General features: G+C 44.7%; 1 protein-coding gene across 1 annotated transcript; it reads left to right on the plus strand.

The window, feature by feature from the left end:
* Positions 1 to 1,962: 1,962 nt before the first annotated feature.
* LOC146172826 (uncharacterized) lies at positions 1,963 to 21,131 on the plus strand. Its single transcript, XM_084584405.1, has 4 exons — positions 1,963 to 2,047; positions 11,482 to 11,659; positions 20,501 to 20,642; positions 21,042 to 21,131. The coding sequence occupies exons 1-4, from the start codon at positions 1,963 to 1,965 to the stop codon at positions 21,129 to 21,131; spliced, it is 495 nt and encodes a 164-aa protein (XP_084440531.1).
* Positions 21,132 to 24,376: the final 3,245 nt, after the last annotated feature.

Consider the following 24,376-nt stretch of genomic DNA (forward strand, 5'->3'; position numbering starts at 1 on the left):
GGACAGAACAAAATTGCAGTGGCCACGGTGGTCAATTCGTCTCTACGCGAAGTGACCAGCGCCTCTATCCGACACTGCACAGCAGCAGAGGCCGAGGAAGTAGCCATTTCTCTAGCGGTGGCGGAGGGCTATAGAGCAGCGCGGTCGCTAACGATACTCACGGACTCTCAAACAGCCTGTCGAAATTTCATGAATGGTAGGATTGGTCGTCACGCGCTTTGTATACTCCTCGAAGCGAGTGACAGAACTAAAAACCACGAAGAAAACAAGACCAGACACAAAATTATATGGGTACCGGGGCACATTGGAGTGGCAGGAACCAAGAGGCTGACAGGATAGCTCGAGCATACACTACTTTCCGAGCATCCGACGGGTCCGTGGAACTTTTACCAGCACCCAAGGCATACTCGGCCATACTAGAAAACTATAGAGGAAGAAGAATGCGATATCCCCCACCGCACAGTTCTCTCACCAGAGAGGAAACTGTCATATGGAGACAATTACAGACGGGTTCATACTCAAACCTACACATACTAAACAAAATGCACCCTACCATATACGCTGACAGATGTCCGTGGTGCGATGAAAAACCAACACTATATCACATCACATGGGCATGTCAAAACATAGATGTGGTCCCCAAAATTCGAAACCCGAGTGCGGAGCAATGGGAGACTCTGCTGTCCAGCGACCGCTGCGAAGACCAGCAAGGTCTGGTACAGCGAGCCCAACGGGCGGCAGCAGCCAGCGGAGCCCTGGACTGAGGGCAACCGACCATTGTGAAAAAGTGGACGAAGTCGACGGAGAAGACTCTTGTGGATACAACAAGCAGACATCTCTGAAGACGTCCAAAAACCGCCAAATAATATAGGGCTAAATAAAGTTTTTCCTCGTCCTCCTCCTCAGTATCTGTCACATCTTTTCCGTGGACACCTAAGAAAAGGGAGGAAGGGGCGAGTGAAAGGAGAATGAGAGGAAGATAAGACGTATTGGAGGGCTGCGGAGTAATTTGCACTACATGGGGATCCTTAACATATGCACTTACATCGCATAGCAAACGGATGCCTCTCCTTTTAGTCTTCATCGAAGCGCAGCCAGCGGTGGTGGGGTTGGAACCCAGGTACTCCGGCCCAGTAGTCTCGCAACATTGTCCCACCACGGTGGGGCAGGAATCGTTTTGAAGAAAAGCCTGATCGGAGTGTCTTAGAATGCTCAGCTATGAAAGAAAATTTATGTAAATTGAGACATGTGCAATGTGTATTATATGATTAGGAATAACTGAACATCTCACAATCGAATGGGGTCACATCCATACGGGTGTCGAAGCAGGGACCGCCACTATACCATAGGTCCTAAGGTTTAAAAATAAAGGTAAGACGTTCATTTATTCCTTGCCATTACGTTTCTATATTTTGTGCCCATCCTAGATTCAAGATGACGTATGAGTATGTGATCAATTGCCACAACATTGCAGTTTAGCGTTATGTCATTGCAACCAGAGACAGCCCCGCCCCCCCCCCCCCCCCCCCCCCCCGCCCCTTTAAGCTAAGGTGGCGGTCCTTGAGTGAGAGAGTTCGAAGGGGTAGCAAACAGTTAGGTACGACATGGAGCACATAATCAGTAGTTGAGTAGAGACCCAACGTGTTGGTGTGTGTGTTTCCTTGTTTGTCCGTCCGTCCGTCCGTCCGTCCGTCCGTCCGTCCGTCCGTCCGTCCCTCCGTCCATCCGACCGACGTACAGACCAGCCATCCGTCCGTTCGTCCGTCCATCCAACCTTACATATGAAGTTCATTTAATGTTTGCCTGGGGCATAGCACCGCGTTTAATAACGCATTCATTAGCAACATTTACAGTTTTACGCCAAACAGATGGCTCCAAGAGTATTTTATGACTTTGTAGCCGCACGTGTTGGCTTCTTATATGTAATAAAAGAACGTGGTGCCCATCTCACCGAAGAAGCAAATGCCAGTGGAAAGGCTGTGGCTCGTCTTCTTTCTGGCAGGCTGTCAGGGTTGGATTCAATCACCGACCGTTCACTACTGCTTAGGTGAGCAAAGATAGTTCACGGGTGCTTAGGTGACGGATAGCAAAGATAGTGAAGCAGAGTCTTATTTGAAACTGAGTGCATCCATACCACCAACATTTGTCATATACACTTGGAAGCTATCGCATAGGCTTCTCTCTTTTGTTAACATCCGTGCTCCAAAAATGCTTTAAGAGAGTCTGAACAATGCGTTCATATTTTGGAGACAGAATTTAGTTAACGATTTGGGAAACATTTGACTAGAGAACTCTCTTTTTTATGCACACTCTCTAATGTTTCTCGACGCCGCTAACAATACCATTTCTAGAGCTCTCTGTACCCGACGCAAACTAGTTCTTGCATGGGGCATGGACATAAGTGCCATAAATAGTGCTCTGGGTTACATGTATTCATATTCGTCTCTGCCGTGTTCTGTACAGATGGGAACTGCACTGAGGCAAATATCGCAGTAAGCACCGTAACATTTCATAGGCCAAAATTCTGATCTACTTACTGGCTAAAAGCAATGTTGTTCAAGCTTATCCCATACGACATTGGACGGAATATAAAGGGGCTTTAGTGATCTAAGTACGTTTGTTCCATCAGATACATGTTTACTAAAAAGCAAGTATACTCTCGGAAGCTTGCTATTGTAATCATGCAGTGATTTCACCGTAGTTGGCTTATGATCACGACAAGCTGCGTGCCTTCTAAATGTTAAAGCTTGCGGCGATACTCATAAGCTAAGCTGACCGCTCTCTGCGCCCATTCGTGATCTCGATTTCTCCGCTACATTAGCCCATATATGTCGAAAGTATAGTTATTCGAAAAAAAATCTTTTATAGGAACGTTTAGTACATTTAGGAATACAGAATTGTACAGTAATTATTGAAGGTATTGTTCACAGAGCTGAATTTCGAATTGTCTTGCAATGCAGAGCACTACGAAAGGGCACCAGCGGTTACGTGTGGAAAAGCTCCAAGCATTTGATATCCACTTTAACATAGTCTTTCTCATAGCATAAGCGGCTAACTTATAGCAATATGTAAGCATCATTATACGTTTTGGTTTTCTCGATCGATCACAGTGTACTCGGTGGCATGTAGCCAGAAAAGGGCGTCGAAAGAAAACTGGCAGGTATTTATAAAAGCATGCAACGTATAAGACTGAATGGATGTAATGCACATGAAAAAAAAAAATCTAGAATTTTGAACGTATGCCTTTACACAGTAAAGTTTCAGAGTAAAAACAGTGCCGTCATACATGTATGATATACGGGTCCGTCAAGGAATGCATTAAGCTCTAATAGTCGCCAAATGTAGGCGGACATTCCTTACAGTTACCGCGGACCTCAAACCAAACGTGAAAAATGACTGCCATACTGAAAAAAAGCCAATCCTTAATATTCGGAACCAAGGGCCGAATATTTTCTGTCCGAACGCTATTCTGTGAAAACAAAAATAACCTAAGCAGCATTGTGTTCGCCCAGGGTCCATTACAGTAGGACGTCGCGATCGTTCCCGCCTTGTTTAATTACTTCCGCTATTTAAAATGTTTGGGGGTAGCAGTGCTGCCACCGTGAACGTGCAGTAGAGCTGGATCAGTCAAGGTACTGAAATGCTCGATATTTTGCCCACGGTTACGTATGTGGTCTCATAGGAAAGTGAGAAAGGAGCCTAGCGCATCGGACAGCGAACGATTCACGTTATACGGTATCACCTCTCGAAGTGATACGTAGCAAACCCCGGACCACGGACACAGCAAACCATGGACACAGAAAAATATGATTCCCAACTTGGCAGGAAGTGTGCATGCAGTGCAAAAAGCAGCAACACTTGGCGGTAGTGTGCAAATACAGTACGGTGGTGGATGATCTGGAGGTAAATAGCAAAGAAGACCATATTTTGGAATGAACAGCCAGAAACCTAGCTCAGTGTACACACTCCTTGAATCGAACTGAAACAAAGTGAATTTTAGGGCAGATAGTGGAGAAGAAGTTGATGTGCTTACAGCCAAACAGGTCCATCCACAGCAGCTGATAGCGAACTCAACGAGATTTTGAAGTAGACCGATCTCTGTATCTTTCGAATTACTCCTAGGCTGCCTAAATGGTAATGAAACCTTTGTTATCCCCACGAAAGGAAACCCTCATTTTATTCAGCCATCCTGGATGAAACATGCACGAAACACACAGTGCAGCTGAAAGTGAAGTGGCTAGTGGTGATGGCTCTTCATGTCTCTAAAATTGCCATAAATGCCACGTTCACAGCCCAGGTGGGACTGTAGAGACGCGCGCGACCAGTGCCTATTGAATAGAACTAAGCAGCGCAGTCATGACTGTCGTGACGCTGGGGCTACGTCGACCCGGCCTTCACTTGGTAGCGTGCAGAGACTCGGGGTTGAAGTAGGATTGAATCTTCGAAGTTGGTGAAATATGTACAAGCAGGTTTAATGGCACTTTGAGAAACTTATTTACAAGATTATTTACACGAAAAAGAAGGGTACATCAGCAAAATGGCAAGCGTTAAGAGTTCATAGCGAGAAGCGACTGGATGAGCCGTTTACCCAGGGCTCAGAGCGACATTTCGTGCTCTGCAGCGTCCTTAAAACCCCCTATGTCCAGCCCCTCTCTGAAGATGCTGACCAACCAAATCCAGGGCACGCCCCTCAGGTATCGGCATCCAATCGAACACATCACTGCACTGATGGTCTGAAGCACTGACTGGTTCGGCATTCATTCGTTGGGCGTGATCACTTGTTGGCGGGAAAAGCTTGGGAACGGCGAGGAGAGGAGGTACATTTCTATTCTTCAGCAAAGAAACCACAGGCTGGTTCTGACAAGGGGTTTTACTTCTCAGAAACCCGAGTGCACGTGGCGCCGCATCCGCTCCCAGCATTGTCCGTTTTCGACAATTGCAAATCTTTCCTGCATTCCTGGGAAATCACTTAATGGCTGTATGCGTCATGCTCCTTTCTTGTCCTGCACGTCAGCGGACATGTCACTCTGTCGTCTCCTTTGAAAAGTAGACATTCCTCACTGGACGATAGCCCTTCTCGACTGGAAGGGTGAACAAAAGAAAGCACTTCCTGCTATTTCCCGCAGGGGGACGTTTCTTTGTGTTTTTCCAGACGTTCTCTTGACAGGGTCAATTTGGCATTTGCAGGTTGTCCACAAAGCAAAACAGGCTTACAAAACAGGATTCCTGGAAACAGGCTCACTTAGAGCCATTGGACCATCACCACATATTCACAATACTTTTCCATGCCCACAGGCGAACAATAGAGCGCGCAAATGCGGATGCTTGGTCGTAACAGCCTCCTCCCCCGCCAGAAGAGTCTCGGAGGGCAGCAGTCCCAGCTGCTGCATGAAGAGACGACTTAATGGCCTGCACGTGAACGCTTGAAGCTCGCTGTTGCTTGTCGCGTTGTCTTGATTGTTGTAGGCCAAATTGCTCGAGCTGTCTGAAACTCAACCACATGTCTAAACAAGCACTCGGCTCCCGTCTGAAGAGACCAGGTCAAAAGAAAACTGCCATTGTTGTTCGAGAAAAGCCCACTCTCAAGACGTTCAGGACCCACGTATTCCTAGAAAACCAAAGTGCTGCTTTACATAGTCACACATATACAAGCGCACGAAAAAAAAAAAAACCTGATTATCAATTTGGATACATGGTGAGGAACATCTCGGACCGCTTAGAAAGAGCGGCTAAGCGCGTCCGCATTCCCATTTAACTTCCCCTTTTTGTATCTTATTTCAAAATTGTACTGCTGTAAAATCAAGCTCCACCTAAGAAGGCGACTGTTCTTTGATGTCGCAGTTTGCAGCCAAGCCAGGGGACAATGGTCCGTCTCTACGGTGAATTTGGCCCCTCCAAGATAACACTGCAATTTTTGAATGGCCCATACAATGCAAGCGCACTCTTTCTCTGACGCGCAATAAGCCCTCTCTCTAGAACTCAGTTTTCTGCTCAAGTAGAGCACGGGGTGCTCATTACCGTCGTCATCTCTCTGGCAGAGAACAGCACCTAACCCTCGATCACTGGCATCACACTGGACCGTGAATTCTCGGCCATAGTCTGGAGCTCGCAATACCGGACGGCTAATCAGCACAGCCTTCAGGTTTACGAAGGAGGCTTCCTTTTGTTCGTCCCAGACTACATTTGTCGGTTCTGTCTTGCGGAGAGCGTCGGTCAGAGGGCTAGCCAAAGCTGAATAGTTAGGGATGTAGTGATTGTAGTACCCAGTCAGACCTAGGAATGCTCGAATTTCCGTCTTCGTGCTCGGCCGCGGATAGTCTGCTACCGCAGAAATCTTAATCTCGCTGGGTTTCCTGAAACCTTGACCTACATTGTGACCCAAGTAGTCCACGGTCGCCCTTGCCAGGCAACATTTCTCGGCCTTTACGGTTAGTCCAGCTTGACGCAAAAGGCTCAGTACAGCTCTTAGATGTACCATATGGTCCGCCCATGAGTCGGAAAAAACCGCAATGTCGTCTAAATAAGGCACCGCGAATGTTTCACACCCCTTTAAAACCCTATCCATGAGTCGGGAAAAACAAAATGGAGCATTTTTGAGCCCGAAACTCATCATTGTTGGCTGGTAGCTGCCCGTCGGAGTGACGAAAGCCGCGTATCTGCTGGCGCGTTCAGTGAGCGGTACTTGCCAGTAACCTCGAGTAAGGTCCAGCGTAGTCACATATGCCGCTCTACTGACCTGTTCTACTCTCTCCTCAATATTCGGAATAGGATACACTTGATCCCTGGTGAGAGAATTTAGCTTTCGGTAGTCTACCACAGGCCTAGGGTCTTTACCTGGAGCTTCTACTAAGATCATAGGCGAAGCATAATCGCTTTCCGAGGGTTTTATTACTCCCAATTCCAGCATGCGAGTTACTTCCCTATCCAGAATTTCTCTTTGCCTTGGAGAAAATCGGTAGCACCTTGATCGCACTGGCACGTCTGAAGTCAGCTCAATATCGTGCTCAGTCAAATCAGTTCTGCCTGGCCTGTCCACGAAGCAGGCCTCAAACTCTGTTATTATCTCGCCCAGATCGGACAGCTGGGATTTCTTTAGTTCTCCTCTCTGCTCCGTCTTTTTGAGAAGCTCCTGAGCGTTGCTTCCCTTTCCGCTGAGGCAAATCAAGTTATCCCCCATCTCCTCGGGAAGGTTTAACGTTAGATTTACCACGGTTTGCTCCATAGCTAAGTCCTCTCGGTTTTCACTTAAAAGCCTCGTTAGATTACTAGACGCTGGCGGCAAGAGGTTACTCCCAAGGACGTCCTCATTCCGCGTCTCATCAAGCTCACTTTCAAGTTGACTTATTTGAGATGCCTTGCTCTCAAAGTTTTCTGACCCACTGTCTTCCGCATCGACCACTGTTTTAGCTGTCGTTTCCTCCGCGGTGGATTTTTCTGGAATTAGCAGTGTAGCTAGTTCTCGCGCCTTTGAACGTGTTAAGGCTGGCACAACTCTGTCTCCGAAAAGGATGCCCCTCTTTCGCAGTAGCATATCCGATTTGTTGGAGAACAAATACGGATAGCACTTAGGAAGCTTTCCTGAAACGGCAGCCTCGGTTGTCAACTTGCCGAAAGGGCCCTCGATGACCACGTTCGCGATTGGCAAGCACACACTCTGTTCCTCCACTACCTGGCGGATCCACGCACACTGTCCTGTATAGTCGGAAGGCGACACATACACCGGATGGACAACATCCATCGTTGCGGCCGAATCGCGCAGTACCTTGCAAGGCTTCCCGTTGACTACTAGGTCATGCATGTAAGGTTCCAAAAGCTGCATATTTTCATCGCAGTCACTGACATACGAGAAAGCAATCTTTTCTTTCCGGCAGTTGACGGCAATGTGACCCTGCTCATTACACCTAAAGCATGTGAGCGGCTTCCTAGCCTCAAGCTTATTCTTTGTGTTCTGCACGTTGGTCACTTCCCCACTTTTCTCACTGCCGTCCTTTCTAGGGAATTTGCCTGAAGAAACCTTCATTTCTTCGTTTCCAACTCTAGCAAAGTGCCTTTCCTGACGGTTTTTCACACTGAACTTGGGATTGCGGGGCCTATCCACTGCTGGGTTGCTGAATTGTCGGCGCGAAGCATACTCCTCAATAAGTTCGGCAGCTTCAGTTGCCGACTTAATTTCGCCTCGGTCCTGTAACCAATTTCTTTCTTTTTCTGGGAGGCAGTTATAAAACTGCTCCAAAAGAATTCGCTCGACTACAGCGTCCCTATCACTGTAGGAATCTGTGCTCTTTAGCCACTCGCCCAAATTTACTCTTAAATTGTACAGGAATTCAGGGTAACTCTCGTCCCTGGACTTAGTAGCGTTCCGAAAACGTTGTCTGAACGCCTCGGCGCTAAGCCTATACTTTCTCAGAAGGCAAGCTTTGACCTTCTCGTAGTTGTCCGCGTCCTCCTTGCTTAGCCGCGCGACAACCTCCGCTGCCTCGCAGGGCAGAACCGTCAATAATCTCTGAGACCAAGTGTCTCGCTGGAAGGACAGTTTTTCGCAGGTTCGCTCAAAGTTAGCCAGATACAGACCGATATCCCCTGTTATCACATATGGCTGCATGTACTTTGACATCTTGAAATCTGCCTCCTTGTTGAGAAGAGGTACCGCTAGCTGGGGACAATTGCCCGACCTCTTGCTCAACTCTAGTTCTAATTTCCGGAGCTCAATTTCTTGGTCCAGCTTTTTTGCTTCTCTTTCACGCTTCTTTTCCTCTTTTTCCCACTCACGTTCGCGCTCCCTTTCCTCTTTTTCCCTCTCAAGTTCACGCTCACGCCTCTTTTCCTCTTTTTCCCGCTCTTTCTGCTGTCTGAGCTGCTCCTTTTTTTGACCGATGAGGTTCCATGCTTCACTGAGCTCCTCATCATCGGTTCCCAGATCAGTGATTGCCTTTATAATCAAGGGTTTTCGTGCCAAACCACTTGTATCAATTCCCAATTCCTCACACAATTGCAACAGTTCCGGTTTCTGCAGCTTTTGTAGGTCCATGATCGCTCCGAGTGTCGGCTACTTCCAAAACAACAGTGCAAACTACCAAACCTAAAGGCGTTTCAACACTTTTTACCAGTTCTAAAATCTAACCCTGTTCTAGAACCTGGTCCACATCAGAAGAAAAGCCAAGCACTCACCCACACATGCGATCGATGTTCCGAGCTGCTTTCTTGTTGGCCGATTGTTGCTCCTGCTTGTTGCTTGAGATGCCACCTCCGATCACTAGATGTTGTGGCTTGCAGATTCTGATCCACCTCCAATCACCAGATGTTGTGGCTTGTAGATTCAGATCCCACCTCCAGTCATCAGATGTTGTGGCTTGTAGATTCAGATCCACCTCCAATCACCAGATGTTGTGGCTTGTAGATTCAGATCCCAACGCTGGTCACCAGTCGTTGTGCTTGTAGATTCAGATCCTACCGCTGATCACCAGTTGTCGTGACGCTGGGGCTACGTCGACCCGGCCTTCACTTGGTAGCGTGCAGAGACTCGGGGTTGAAGTAGGATTGAATCTTCGAAGTTGGTGAAATATGTACAAGCAGGTTTAATGGCACTTTGAGAAACTTATTTACAAGATTATTTACACGAAAAAGAAGGGTACATCAGCAAAATGGCAAGCGTTAAGAGTTCATAGCGAGAAGCGACTGGATGAGCCGTTTACCCAGGGCTCAGAGCGACATTTCGTGCTCTGCAGCGTCCTTAAAACCCCCTATGTCCAGCCCCTCTCTGAAGATGCTGACCAACCAAATCCAGGGCACGCCCCTCAGGTATCGGCATCCAATCGAACACATCACTGCACTGATGGTCTGAAGCACTGACTGGTTCGGCATTCATTCGTTGGGCGTGATCACTTGTTGGCGGGAAAAGCTTGGGAACGGCGAGGAGAGGAGGTACATTTCTATTCTTCAGCAAAGAAACCACAGGCTGGTTCTGACAAGGGGTTTTACTTCTCAGAAACCCGAGTGCACGTGGCGCCGCATCCGCTCCCAGCATTGTCCGTTTTCGACAATTGCAAATCTTTCCTGCATTCCTGGGAAATCACTTAATGGCTGTATTCGTCATGCTCCTTTCTTGTCCTGCACGTCAGCGGACATGTCACTCTGTCGTCTCCTTTGAAAAGTAGACATTCCTCACTGGACGATAGCCCTTCTCGACTGGAAGGGTGAACAAAAGAAAGCACTTCCTGCTATTTCCCGCAGGGGGACGTTTCTTTGTGTTTTTCCAGACGTTCTCTTGACAGGGTCAATTTGGCATTTGCAGGTTGTCCACAAAGCAAAACAGGCTTACAAAACAGGATTCCTGGAAACAGGCTCACTTAGAGCCATTGGACCATCACCACATATTCACAATACTTTTCCATGCCCACAGGCGAACAATAGAGCGCGCAAATGCGGATGCTTGGTCGTAACATGACTCACGAGCGCTTTCCCCTCTACCAGACGCGGCCGCTGCCGCTCCTCCAACTACTATTCCATAGATGTGGACGCGCATCGCCCCGTCCTGGCGACTGCCACAGAACATTATGAGCAGGCAATGCTGACCACCGTTCCAGTTGCCAAAAAAAAATAATAACTTGCCAGAATCAGAGGGCAGATAGCACCACCAGCTATGAGGCATCTCAGGGTATTCTATGCATTCTTCTATAAAATCCGTTTCATGCGTATCATAATCTCTACAATGAGGCTGAGGAAAGATTTTTGTGCTTCAGGCACCTCTAAGATGTTCCGAGGATCGCATACAGCGTCGCGTCCGGTTGATTCCTGGTGTTGGCATAGTCACAGGGCGATTTAGATACACGGTTTGAGGGCGAAGTTTTGCTGGCTGTATGATCGAATAGCTATCGCATGAGACTCTCTGTGGAGGAGAAGAATGCGGCTATCGCTGCCAGCACCCGTATATCGCGCCTGGAATATAGCGAAATGAAATGATTGGAACGGGCCAAATGCGGGTGTACCGCTCCCTGCTTATCATTTTGCCATCGCTGGAGAAAAAAAGAGAAAAAATTCGCCTGAAGGGGAAAGGTTCCCGTTGCAAAGAAAGTGATTCGGCTGCTTGAAGAGAAAGCACAACAGTGGCACTTGCCTGGATACCAGGATCGCCAAAGCGAGTAGCTTGAATCGTCTGTCAACGACGATATTATTAGGAATATTTTTAGCATCCGGCCACTCAATGTAACATCAAAAAAGGTCTAATGAAAGTTCGGTGCGTTAGGTGGTACTGTCTGCAGAAACAGCGTACTTCTGCTTCGATAAAAGGAGGAAACGGACAAAAAGAAACAATGTTCGAAAAAAATAAAGAAATATAACACGAATGTAGAGACCAGGCGCTATGCAATATCGACAAATAAACAGAGATGCTCTACGTGAGAAAGAAGAGGGCATTTAAAATAAATTGGAGGGAACACATTGCTGCATGACCAGTTTACCTTATTTCGGCCCCTGTTTTTGCAGAGAATAAGAATGTGTACATTGGCAACGCTATCATTACGAATGCCACATTGGGGCAGTACTTGAGCCTTAACTACACGGTGGAGTTCATGCACAGAATACAGCATAGGCCGAGACTTGATTTGATCATGGCGGCTGCCGGAGGGCCTCAGATTCCGTGCGTCGACAACATCGGCTCCTGGTAAGTCAATGCGCGTTAAAGTAGTTGCAAACGCTTGAAGTTTTTTTTTTTTGACTTATTTTCAAATACTTTAGGCAGCAGTGTTGTCCAGGCAAGAGAAGATTAGGAAATGTAGTATAGCAAAGAACGTTAAAAATATAAGAATAAATACATTCAGCAATCAAATCAAGCTGACGTTTCATTGTTCGATTGCGTAGGGGGAAAAATGGAATTTCTTCGTCCTTACACATTTGTATGCTTTATTACTGGGGACGTTTATGGGGCAAAAACCAGCCCGATTCACGGGGAAAGTCCATTATGTCACGGCTTAGCCAGCACCCAAATTTTAACCTAGTGGTCTGTGCGCACCCGGATCGCCTTCAACTGGTGTTCCTTGACCATATTAGTCACTAGCGAACGATTTTGATATTCAGTTCATATTTACAAAGCAGCATGATGATGGATGCGCTCGACGTTTTAGAATTAGAGTCACATTCGGTATACTTGCAGCAACCAATCTCGTGTGTTCACTTTGGAGAACACTGACGAAAAGGCTACCTTTAGCAACGGTATTTCGCGTGAATCCGCTTTTCTGCGAAAACTTGTTGCTGCTACAAAAGCAATGCGAAGGACGCAACACGACTGCACAGAAGCAGGCAGCGCAAGCGTTGTGGTATCTGCTCCAGTGTGTCGTTGTTGCGTCCTTCGACCTGTTTTTTCTTTCATTGTGACACGGTAACAAACAAGCCCACATGACATTATCTGTACTTGTGGCTGTATTTTTAACGCTCGGTTTGCTTTATTGGTGTCTGGTGTGTAACGTCCCTAAGCGACTCAGGCTATTTGAAACGCCACAGGGAAGGGCTGCGAAAATTTCAGCCACCTGGGGTTTTAACGTGCTGTGACATCGCATAGCACACAGGCGCCTTGCTTTTTGCCTCCATCGAAAGGTTGCCGCCGCGGCTGAGATTCGACTGTGCATCCTTGGGAACAGAATTGAGCTCACTAACCACTGCACCACTGCGGCGGAATGCTTAAACCTTACTTGATTTCCAGTTTATTTCTTCGTAACTATTACTGGGGAAAGCAAAAAACAGCTGCTAGCCGGGACCAGTTAAAATGCACAGTTAGTTCTATTTTTTTTTTATTTTACTTAAGGGAGCAACCAACTAACAGCGTGCAATGTTAAAAAAATATAAGCATTTTAAAATTTCACGGAGCCAAAAAATATATAGTGAACTAACCACGTGTTTCATTGTTATTATATAGCCCGCACCTACACAGCGAGATTGCGGACACGGTGCGAACATGGCGTCGGGAGACAATTTTCTGCGCGATTTTTGTTATCTATGGATGCGAGAAATTGGTATTTAAAGAGATTTGCTGGCATAGTCCTCGAACTGGCTGCGAGAAGTGATCGCTACTTCATCCGATGTATTCTCGATGTGCTGTTCTGTTTGGCTTTGAATGCGTGCGAAAAACATCACACCTCAAACCCCCCTGCAGTCCAATACGAATGTAATAACTGACGCTTCTTTTATAAATGTGTCTCGGGGAATTAAAATGTCAGGTACACATGTGAGGGGTATAAAACTTTACACTTCGGCTAACCACAATAACCAGTTTGGCTTTGTTTAGGATTCGTTCATAAGGTTTAACATACAAAGGCGACCCAGGCTAAAAGGGACGCCGTAGTGAAGGGCTCTGGAAATATCGATCGCAAAAGGCTCTTTGCTGTGCACTGACATTGCACATGTGAATTAATTTATGTTAATATTTTGGCAGTCCACTTGATGCGGCAGTAAACAGGTAATGTGTTTCGGCAGGAACAAACGTTTGCAATAGTGCGCTCTCCAAACGCTAGTGTAATGGTAGCAGGAAGGCGTTCCCGTCAAGTTTTTCTCAGCGTGTGGCGACTAATGACGGTATTTTTTCTTAGCTGATATGCTGCTGAAATGTCCGCAGAAGTCATTCTCAGGCAATGTTTGCACGAACTGAGACTTAAAAAAATGTCTGCCTCCACCGGTATCGAACCATTTCCCATAGAGCGCAAGATACTACTCCACGCCGATCGCAATTCTCCTTGTCTAGCGTGACAATTGTAGTAGTGATAGCAACGACGATGCAGTTTAGTTGATAGTGATGATAGTAGCGATAGTGATGATAGTAGAATAGCAATGCCAAAGCAGTTATGAAAACAGTCTATTATATAGCGAGACTGTAGCGCAAAGCAGACAGGACACACGAGAAGAACGAACAACACGAGCGCTAACTTCCAACAATCTTTATTTCAGACATGCAGCACATTTATACGCCAAAAATAGGAAATCACTTGTGCTGACAGTATCACCGCCGGAGAAAAGAGAGTTCTTTATCGCATAAACTAATAGACGGAGTGCTAGCACAAGTCTCTCCGCAAGCATTTATCTTCTCAGCTTCAATTATCATTCGCGTGGTCATGTCAAAATTTCTTGCTAGCACAACTGTTTGTTCCAAGTACGGTTTGCAAGTTTTCGATTAACAAGAAAGAATATGATCAACAAGAGTACTACCCTTCCCATTCTTGACGTTACGTGCGTGTTCCATTAATCGCTGATTTAGGCACCGTCCTGTCTGTCCGATGTAATGGCCACCGCATGATAAAGGTATCTTGTACGCAACGCCTTCAATGCAACTGACGTAAGGCTTCAGATGACGAGTCGTGCAAGCACGTGCTCCGTTACTGTTTGATTTGCCAATCTTGCACAAGGAAGCGAGTTTTTTTTGGAGCTGAAAATACGACAGTTGTGTTTGCCCTACGTCCAATTCTCTTTAAATTATGTGAAATTCTGTGCATATACGGCATAACAACAAAGCGTTTTCTTCCATCGGACAACGGAGGTTGTTGACACTGATTACTATTGAATTTTCTCAGAAGTTTCTCGGCGACAGATACCTGGACATCGGCAGAGTACCCAGCATTAGTCAACCTTGTGGATTGCTCTTTAAAACTTTCAGTTATCTTGTGGGTACACGACTTTTTCAGAGAGTTCTGGAAACACATGCTGACGATGGCTCTTTTTACGAGTTTTGAATGGCGGAATGATACGGCAGTACAGGTTTATTACTGCGAGGCTGGTAGGCCCAGCAAATGCGATTAGGGTGGAAGGTGAAGATGAGGTCTAAAAACCTGATAGTGTTATTTACTGGCAATTCAATCAATCAATCAATCAATCTTTATTTAAGTTTGTACATACAAACTGGGGATGGTGAGAAAAAAGCAGTGAATTATGCACCGCTTGACGGGCCTCACCACCCCTACAAGTCAGCAGTAGGCACAAGGCAAGAACAACCACTGGTAAAAAAAAAAATGAATACAAGTGCATCTACAGAACAAGGTTGACAGAACATATCTCATAACTGGCAGCAATAATAGACGCAGAAGACCGTGAGGCTATAACACAGAGTGGCACAGTACGTTCAAACACAATTGACATCACTGTAGCATAGATTGCTGAATGAAGCTTTTACGAATGGAAGAAAAAGACATAATATTCACTTGGTCACTCAAAGGGGTATTTAGAAACTTTGGCACAATAAATCTCAACATACAAAACCCATAGTTAGTTCTGCACTTTGGTAATGCAAACCTACTCTGCAGTCTGATGTCGTATGATGAGTGGCGACATGTAATAGGAACAATTTCAGAAAAAAATGAATCACCCTTTTTTATCGTTGATTTATAGAGACATGTAAATCTGTAGTCAAACAATTTGTTGAAAGGTACAATATTATAATGTAGGTAAATGTGTTTAGTAGGCGAATCATACGTCCCGTTGACAATTGCGCGAAGCATTTTCTTTTGTAATGTTTGCAGTTTAATGACATTGGATACCGTTGTATGGCCCCAGACAAGAAGGCAATAGCTAAGGTGCGAATAAAAAAATGCATAATATAAAGTAATTTTAGTTTTGATAGGTAGAATATGCCTGTTACGTGAAGTAATTCCGACAATTCTAGAAAGCGTTAACACAATATTATTAACATGGGCATCCCATGTCATCGTACTGCTAAACGTTACACCTAATGATTTGAATGTGTCCACGTACTCGATTTCACTGCCATTGAGGTATAACGAGGGGCGGTAAAGTACTTGTTTTCCTTTAGGAAGGAAGAGTACTGCTTTAGTTTTTTCTTTGTTTATCTTTAATGAGTTGGCTGATGACCATGTGGCAAGCGATAAGAGCATGCGATTCGCGGTGTCTGCTAAGCTTTGTACGTCTTTGGAAGAAAAAAATAGGCTGGTGTCATCTGCATATATAATGTATTTTGCGTGGTTACTGATATTAGGGATGTCATTTATATATATATTAAACAGGAGTGGCCCTAAAATGCTGCCTTGAGGGACGCCATTCGAAATTCCTAGAATCTGTGAAGAGGAATGATTAATCACCACATACTGAGAGCGTGAATTCAGATAAGATTTGATTAGGCTGAGAGCATGTCCGCGTATGCCATAGTTCTCTAGTTTTGCAAAAAGAATATCGTGATTTAGGCAATCGAAGGCTTTACTGAAATCAACGAAAACACCGAGAGTTAGAAGCTGTGACTCAAAATTATTTAAAATGTATTCTTTTTGGACGAGTAGCGCATGCTCCGTCGACCTATTTTGTGTAAAGCCATACTGACAGTCGGTTATTACGGAATGTTTCTGCAGAAAATGTTGCAAACGGATGCGAATCAGTTGTTCTAAACCCTTAGAAAAGTACGGAAGTACAGACACTGGCCTATAGTTTCCCAACTTGTTCGCATCGCCTTTTTTATATATCACGGCTACCCTGGCTAGCTGCATGTCAGTAGGGAAATGAGCTGTAATAAGTGCGGTGTTGTATATATAGGTTAGGCATGGCGTAATTATGTCAAGAATGTACTTAACTGGTCGGCTCTGTATATTATGTGCATCAAGACTGCAGGTGTCTTTTAATTTTCGGCATATTGCAAAAACTTCACTTTCGTCCGTTGGTCTTAAGAAGAGAGATGCCTCTATCTTGTCACTCAAGAAATTCGCGATTCCGGCATTGAATTGGCTATAACCTACTTCGGAAAAGAATTTATTAAATGCATTTGCAAGGCATGAACCTGAGGTCTCTTTACCATCGATTATTAAGCTCGTTATGTTCCTGCTGTGTGTGTTTCTATTTAAAACTAAGTTTAAGCGCCTCCATTTTTCTTTGGGATTTCTAGAAAGCTGGATATCAAACAAGTTGTTATAGTAAGCGGCTCTAGCTATCCTAATTTCTTTATTCAGCTGATTGCGCAATGATTTAAATCTCGCTAGTACGTCCGCATCTCTCGTTTTAATGAACTGTGCAAACATCTTGTGTTTCTTTTTCACGAGTCGCGTGAGGCGACGGTTCATCCACGGCTTACGAGCATTTTTGCATGGCGTTATGTCAACCACAGGGAAGCAGTCATTGTACAATAAGAGAAAAATTTGCAGAAATTTGCGGTAAGCGCCCTCGGCTGTATTTTCTCGGTATACGGGATCCCAGTTCACCAAAACAATGCGTCTCCTAAATTGCTCAAGCCTTTCTTGAGAAATAAGTTGCCGTCGAGCCTGTGCGTTTGCCTTCGTACGGATTTGTTTGTCTAGGCGCAAGAAAACAGGTAAATGATCACTGATATCTATTGCGATCCGGCCCGAAAAGAGTGTACTGGGACTGTTTGTTACTATAAGGTCTAGCGCCGAAGAACAGGTAGCAGTGATGCGTGTGGGACTACTGATAGCGTTGTGGAATCCAGTCGCTCCGAGAAGCGCAGAAAGCTTTTGCTGTGCAGGACTTACTCTGTTAATATCTATGTTGAAGTCTCCCGCTATACAGGAAATAAAGGTTTCTGTGTTAAAAAAGAATAATTCGCGCTCAAAGCGGTCAAAAAACGTGGCTAAGTTTCCCTGGGGGGGCCGGTAAAGAACAGAAAACGTTTGGCGGGCGGACTTCACAGTGAGCATTTCGATATCACCATTACAGAAGCAGTGATCAGATAACAGTTCACAGGCGTACGTGTTTTTCGCTAGCAGCGCAACGCCTCCCCCACGTTTTGTAGCACGGTTAACATAAAAAGAGTTATACCCCGGTATTCGCAGAACATCGGTGTCATGACGATACCATGTTTCGGTTAAACAGATGATTAATTCAGTGGTTAAAACCAGTGGGTCAAAACATTCCTTCATGACGGTCAAAATGTTAATGGCCTTTGACTCTAATGAGCCAGAGTCACTGTTAACAAGAATTAAGAAATCGTCAACAAATCTAAAGATTTGCAACGCGTCCATACCATCAAGGCGACTGATAACAGTCTTGTCAAGTTTAGATAAAAACATGTTGCTTAAAACCGGCGCCAGGCATGAACCGATGCATATACCGTCCTTCTGAAGGTATGGTTTACCTTTCCAGTTAATGAACGTTGATTTCAAGCAAAATGCTAGAAGTTCAAGGAAGCTACCCACTGATACACCCGCTGTGTTTTGAAAAGCAACACACCCGAAATCTTCAATGCACTCCTCAACACAGCAGAGTACCTTGTCATTTGGCAACGAGTAATACAAATCCTTTATGTCAACAGAAAATGCATTAATGTTTCCACCAGGCACGCATCGGACAAACTCTATGATTTCGTCAGAATTCTTAACACTGAAAGGGTCGTCATTTCTTAACAGGTTTAACTTTTCTTGCAAATATAGGGAAACAGTTTTCTGCCAAGTCCCAGTTTCAGATATGATAACCCTGAACGGCTATTCAGGTTTATGGGTTTTAACGCTGAAGAAAACGTTTAAGAAATCTTTCTTTGACTCTGCTATTGCCTTGGCAAGCTTACTGAGGTTGAACTGGTTGCACTGGTTCCCATGAACCTGAACAGCCGTTCAGGGTTATCAACGTTCATTAACTGGAAAGGTAAACCATACCTTCAGAAGGACGGTATATGCATCGGTTCATGCCTGGCGCCGGTTTTAAGCAACATGTTTTTATCTAAACTTGACAAGACTGTTATCAGTCGCCTTGATGGTATGGACGTGTTGCAAATCTTTAGATTTGTTGACGATTTCTTAATTCTTGTTAACAGTGACTCTGGCTCATTAGAGTCAAAGGCCATTAACATTTTGACCGTCATGAAGGAATGTTTTGACCCACTGGTTTTAACCACTGAATTGCCAGTATATAACACTATCAGGTTTTTAGACCTCATCTTCACCTTCCACCCTAATCGCATTTGCTGGGCCTACCAGCCTCGCAGTAATAAACCTGTACTGCCGTATCATTCCGCCATTCAAAACTCGTAAAAAGAGCCATCGTCAGCATGTGTTTCCAGAACTCTCTGAAAAAGTCGTGTACCCACAAGATAACTGAAAGTTTTAAAGAGCAATCCACAAGGTTGACTAATGCTGGGTACTCTGCCGATGTAAAGGTATCTGTCGCCGAGAAACTTCTGAGAAAATTCAATAGTAATCAGTGTCAACAGCCTCCGTTGTCCGATGGAAGAAAACGCTTTGTTGTTATGCCGTATATGCACAGAATTCCACATAATTTAAAGAGAATTGGACGTAGGGCAAACACAACTGTCGTATTTTCAGCTCCAAAAAAAAACTCGCTACCTTGTGCAAGACTGGCAAATCAAACAGGAACGGAGCACGTGCTTGCACGACTCGTCATCTGAAGCCTTACGTCAGTTGCATTGAAGGTGTTGTGTACAAGATACCTTTATCATGCGGTGGCCACTACATCGGACAGACAGGACGGTGCCTAAATCAGCGATTAATGGAACACGCACGTAACGTCAAGAATGGGAAGGGTAGTACTCTTGTTGATCATATTCTTTCTTGTGAATCGAAAACTTGCAAACCGTACTTGGAACAAACAGTTGTGCTAGCAAGAAATTTTGACATGACCACGCGAAGGATAATTGAAGCTGAGAAGATAAATGCTTGCGGAGAGACTTGTGTTAGCACTCCGTCTATTAGTTTATGCGATAAAGAACTCTCTTTTCTCCGGCGGTGATACTGTCAGCACAAGTGATTTCCTATCTTTGGCGTATAAATGTGCTGCATGTCTGAAATAAAGATTGTTGGAAGTTAGCGCTCGTGTTGTTCGTTCTTCTCGTGTGTCCTGTCTGCTTTGCGCTACAGTCTCGCTATGTTCACGCACCAACAAGCCCAAAAAGCCACCCTTTTGAACTACAGTCTATTAAATGACATTCCCCATTTTCGTTGTTCAGCAGATTTGAGCGCAGTCCTGAAATTTTCCTCTGCTGTTCTTGTAATTCTTTCTGAAGCTTCATTACAAGCTTCTGCATAAAACTGGCGCTATCCGAGTGTACTATCTTCATGTTATTCATCTTTCTATTTCTAACCTGACCTGTATGTCGTAGATAAACCTTATACTTCTAGGCACGTACGCAAGAGGCCATGAAAAGAAGTGTACGCTTGTAATGACAAAACTGAAATTATTATTGATCAATTTTTGCCTTTCGGAGCATGAAACTGGCTTATTTTACTGCGCAGGTGCTAAAATATCAAACAAGGTCTCCCGGGGAATAGTGTGGTTTGTACGCCGTAGAGTTCATTTTGAACGAAAACTATTCACTTCGCTGCCATTTGGGGAGTTGATCACGAATTCAGTGAAACAATATCTTAGACATAAAAAGGATATTAAGTGTGGATATACGAATTGTCACACGTTTTACACTCTCTAAAAACATCTCGCGGCCATTAGCTGAACACACACTTGGAGAAAATATACCGAGCAACTGAACATTTCTATTGCCTGTCTGCCTCACAATGCAAAAAAAGGCAGCTCATATTTTTTAACTTTGCATGGTCACGCCCAGCATGTACCGTCTATGCAATGCCGAAACGGAGATCGAAGCGCAGATCACCGACACCTGGAGAAACGAGTGCCCCATACCGAGAGGTCTATACAACGGATATTTTCGATACCGGCTCGGTCATGCGGCCTGGAATATACTTCAGGTAAGTTGCAATGCTGTCTGCTCGTACGGAGGCAAGGTTACGGTGAGACAAAAAGAGAGTACTCTTTTAGCGAGTGAGCGCCTTGCACCATCTCGCAGTGACAGGAGCAAATATGAGCACGGTAATAATGCATGTAGATAGGAGAAATGCATTCTTTAATGAACACTTCTCAGCTCCGTTCCTGTAAAATGAATTAAATTTCTCTTTAACCGATACTGCATTCAACGAGGCTCTCAAAGTGTTTTGAAATACGGGGTGCTTTGTTTTCTAGATCGATTTCTGCACGAATAAGACCCGCGATCGCAACCAAGCGAAGGGACATCATTATCAAGCAAAAGTTTATTTGATGAACAAATAGTAATGATATATCAATATTTTTCCTTTATTTCATTACCACAGGGCCGTGCTGTCCTCATCCGTGCGAATTTGATTGAAGGTGGCGAGCTTTTAGCATGCTTTCGCCTGACGGTGATGATAAGGCCTTTTTGAACAATATAATAAAATCTATTGCTTCCTAAATAAACATTTCCTTCTTGGTGTCTTGTTTCTTTTGCAAAACAAATTAAAATAATTGTGACTTAGAACTCTGAAGATACAATGAGATAATTGAAAAATGATCTTTCTCAGAGAAATTGTTTTTTGCCTGAGAGAATGCATACAGCTTATGTGCTCCACCATGGCCAATCCATCTCCCGTAGGAGCGGCTTCCCAAAATACGGAGCGTACAGTGCCGAGTGTGTGATTGCTGCTTTCATGAGCGGCAGCGTGGGGTGCTACTTATCGGCGAAGATCCAGGAACGAGGTTGCGGCAGAGGACGCGAAAGCTGTGACCATGAGTGGAATTCCCGGTCAGTTTGTTTGTTGGTTTCGTTCAGGTTTTGCCGTGAAGACATACGCTTGTTGAACAAGTATGCTCGGATAGTTTCTACGCCAATGTACTACAAAATACTTAAGTTCGGCAGTCGATAAGTTTAGCAAAGAGAGCTTGGCAGTCTTCCAGCTTCCAACGCTGCCAGGCCGGTACGTCGCTCATTATAAATGGTGTCACAACCGTGCAAGGCCAATTTTAGAAGGAATTCCCCAATAGACAAATAGAAAGGCACTATTGACTGGCGCCTGCCTAAGTGAGTAATTTTGGAATCCGTAGTCCTTCCGAATGTCAACATAATTTTTCTTTAAAAAAAAAAAACCGTTATTCTCTCTGCCATCAGAGAACCTTATACTCTTCCAGAAGATGACGAAAGCTCAGATGGCTTCTGAGCTTGTCGTAGGGTTCGAAAGGTTTACGGAAATTAGAGGTGTGCGATATCAAGCTGTGGACAACAAAAAGGGAAGAACAGGACCTTGGGCTATGAGTGAAGAAGAGTACCAGCATCAAATCGTGAGAACCGAGGAGAGAAGCTCCCCCCCTTCCCTCCCCTAAAAAAAAGAAAACAAAATAGAGCATTTTATTCAAGACCGAAACAAAAAATGAATTTTACATGTGATGGAAAATTAAACATTCTGACACAGATAACATTGATTTGTATCTATTTTGCGCGCAGTTCGCTTATGTGTCAGCGCTGAGATTTGACACGCGTGGGTTACTCCAAGATGCTGCTCTCGAGTCATCGCGATTCCGAAAAGCCGGATCCTTGATGTGCTCTTTTTTTTTAAACTGCTGCCGTGTGAGCTACGTCACTGCCAATTCCTGCGCAGGCTTTTCGGGATGGCCCAAAAAGCTGGCTGAGGTTTAACCTTGGGTGAACTATAGTTAGGCGAAGCTAAAGCATGCCTTTGCTTGGTTTTGACTTGAAAAGGCTTAGGTTCAGACGTGGGCAGTAATGGTTGCGCAGCGATTAAAGTGCCAAGGCTATGGAACCGAGAATGCCGTCAACTACAAGAGGGAACACGGGATGCTGTATCTGCTCTCAAAGGTCGAAGGTCTAATGGCAAGCTATATATCTACTGTGGCCTCTGGCTCGTTGATGGTCAAGTGGCCGGACATGTTCACATTGACTGATATATTGCTCAGTGAAGCTTTGACTTTAAAACTGCTGCGTACTTTGCTACAAATCGAATGCCCCAAAAAACTTTGAAATGTGTTACCGGGAACTTCCCTCCAAAGAAAACTACTGGAAAGTGAGGCTACGCAATATTCCGCTACAAGGGCAGCCATTATCAGCAGCGCTCTACGAGTTATGAGCGCTGCATAAGAAGCAGCCCAATTATAATAAGAAATGCATGACGCACCAGCTGCTGAAGCCGACGGCGGTTCCGACCCAGTTTTTATTTTACCAGCTGCATACAGTTGATGCTTTCCAAGTAGACTAAAACTCTCATCTGATGCCCTTGTATTTCAAGCAACCTGCATTAGAGCAGAGTATCTCGAGAGCGCTGAAAACTGAGGAGAAAAGTAGAAATTTTTGTGTGGCTGTGGAAAACGGGGAAAGAAACATGGCAGATTTCAACTGGATGTAATGAAAAGTCATGCTACGGACAAGTTTTTCGCAATATCAGAATATGTCGGCTAAAGCAGTCACCTGGTTATAAAAAGTACGAGTTTGTCACCTAGTTGCAAAGATAGTGGTTTACTAGGGTGCAGTTAATTTTGGAAAGCCAAATTAGTGCTCGCCACCTTTTACCGGCTTGTTCTATGTGCGAAAATATGTATCTCGGATTACTTCATGACGCGTTTTTCCTATGAAATAAAGCTAATCAACCCCTTCTGTGCGCGAGTACGTAAAATACAACCCTTAAGCAATAATACACTAAGCAGTGCCATTGATTATTATAAGGTGTTGAATACATCACTGTAGAACACCATGCGCAATAAAAATAGAACTGTCTATGCTCATGTCGTCCATGCGTTTATTAGTGTTAATTTTTATTATTATGCTTATAGAGGTATGAAGTTACATTAACTCGACTTTTTCCCTACTTGGATTAATTAAAGGTATGAAATACTGCAAAAGGCGTCATTTAAGCGAAAAATTACCTTGAATTTTAAAATTACAGGCAACTCAGATACGACACGCAAGTCAGGAAGCAAATACTATTTACGTTATTGTTAACACGTTAACTGCATACATAACAGGGGCCCATTTGATGCGGTTCAAAACGTGCATTGGGACAACCCCCCCCCCCCCCCCCCTCCCCCTCTACTTCTTAGAAAACGCAAGCGATAATTCGGTTAGGTATGCGGCCACTGCCCTGTCAGGGCATCTGCTCCGTCAATCCTTCGCCGATAGCTAGCGCCACGGTCGCCGCAGTGGCGTAAACTTGAACCTTTGCGGTCCCGACGTCGACTGCGTATTTGGGTTTGCTCGGTACGGTGGCTCCGCAAGGGACAAAACGACAGAAGAGACGAAGAGAGCGGGCTGTTCCGACTAGCGTCTACCGCCCCCAGGAGCCGAGCAGCCTAGCGATTAGCGGCGCATGATTCTTCAATGGACGTCATGTTGGACGCGGCACTAGCTTGAGAAAGCCTACAATACTACTACTACTACTACTACTACTACTACTACTACTACTATTATTATTCTTATTATTATTAGTAGTAGTAGCAGTACTAGTAGTAGTATTAGTAGTGTAGAGGAAGACTCGTTTCACGAAGTTGGCACGGAATTGTCTGTAGGTAACGGCCGAATTAACTGGCTAAATATTATCTTCACAGTTTTAATTTAACAGAGAAATATTAGTGTGTTTTATTATTATTATTATTATTATTATTATTATTATTATTATTATTATTA

Source organism: Amblyomma maculatum, chromosome 11 (genome assembly GCF_055883805.1).
Source record: "Amblyomma maculatum isolate TAMU_Amacu chromosome 11, ASM5588380v1, whole genome shotgun sequence".
Classification (NCBI taxonomy): domain Eukaryota; kingdom Metazoa; phylum Arthropoda; class Arachnida; order Ixodida; family Ixodidae; genus Amblyomma; species Amblyomma maculatum.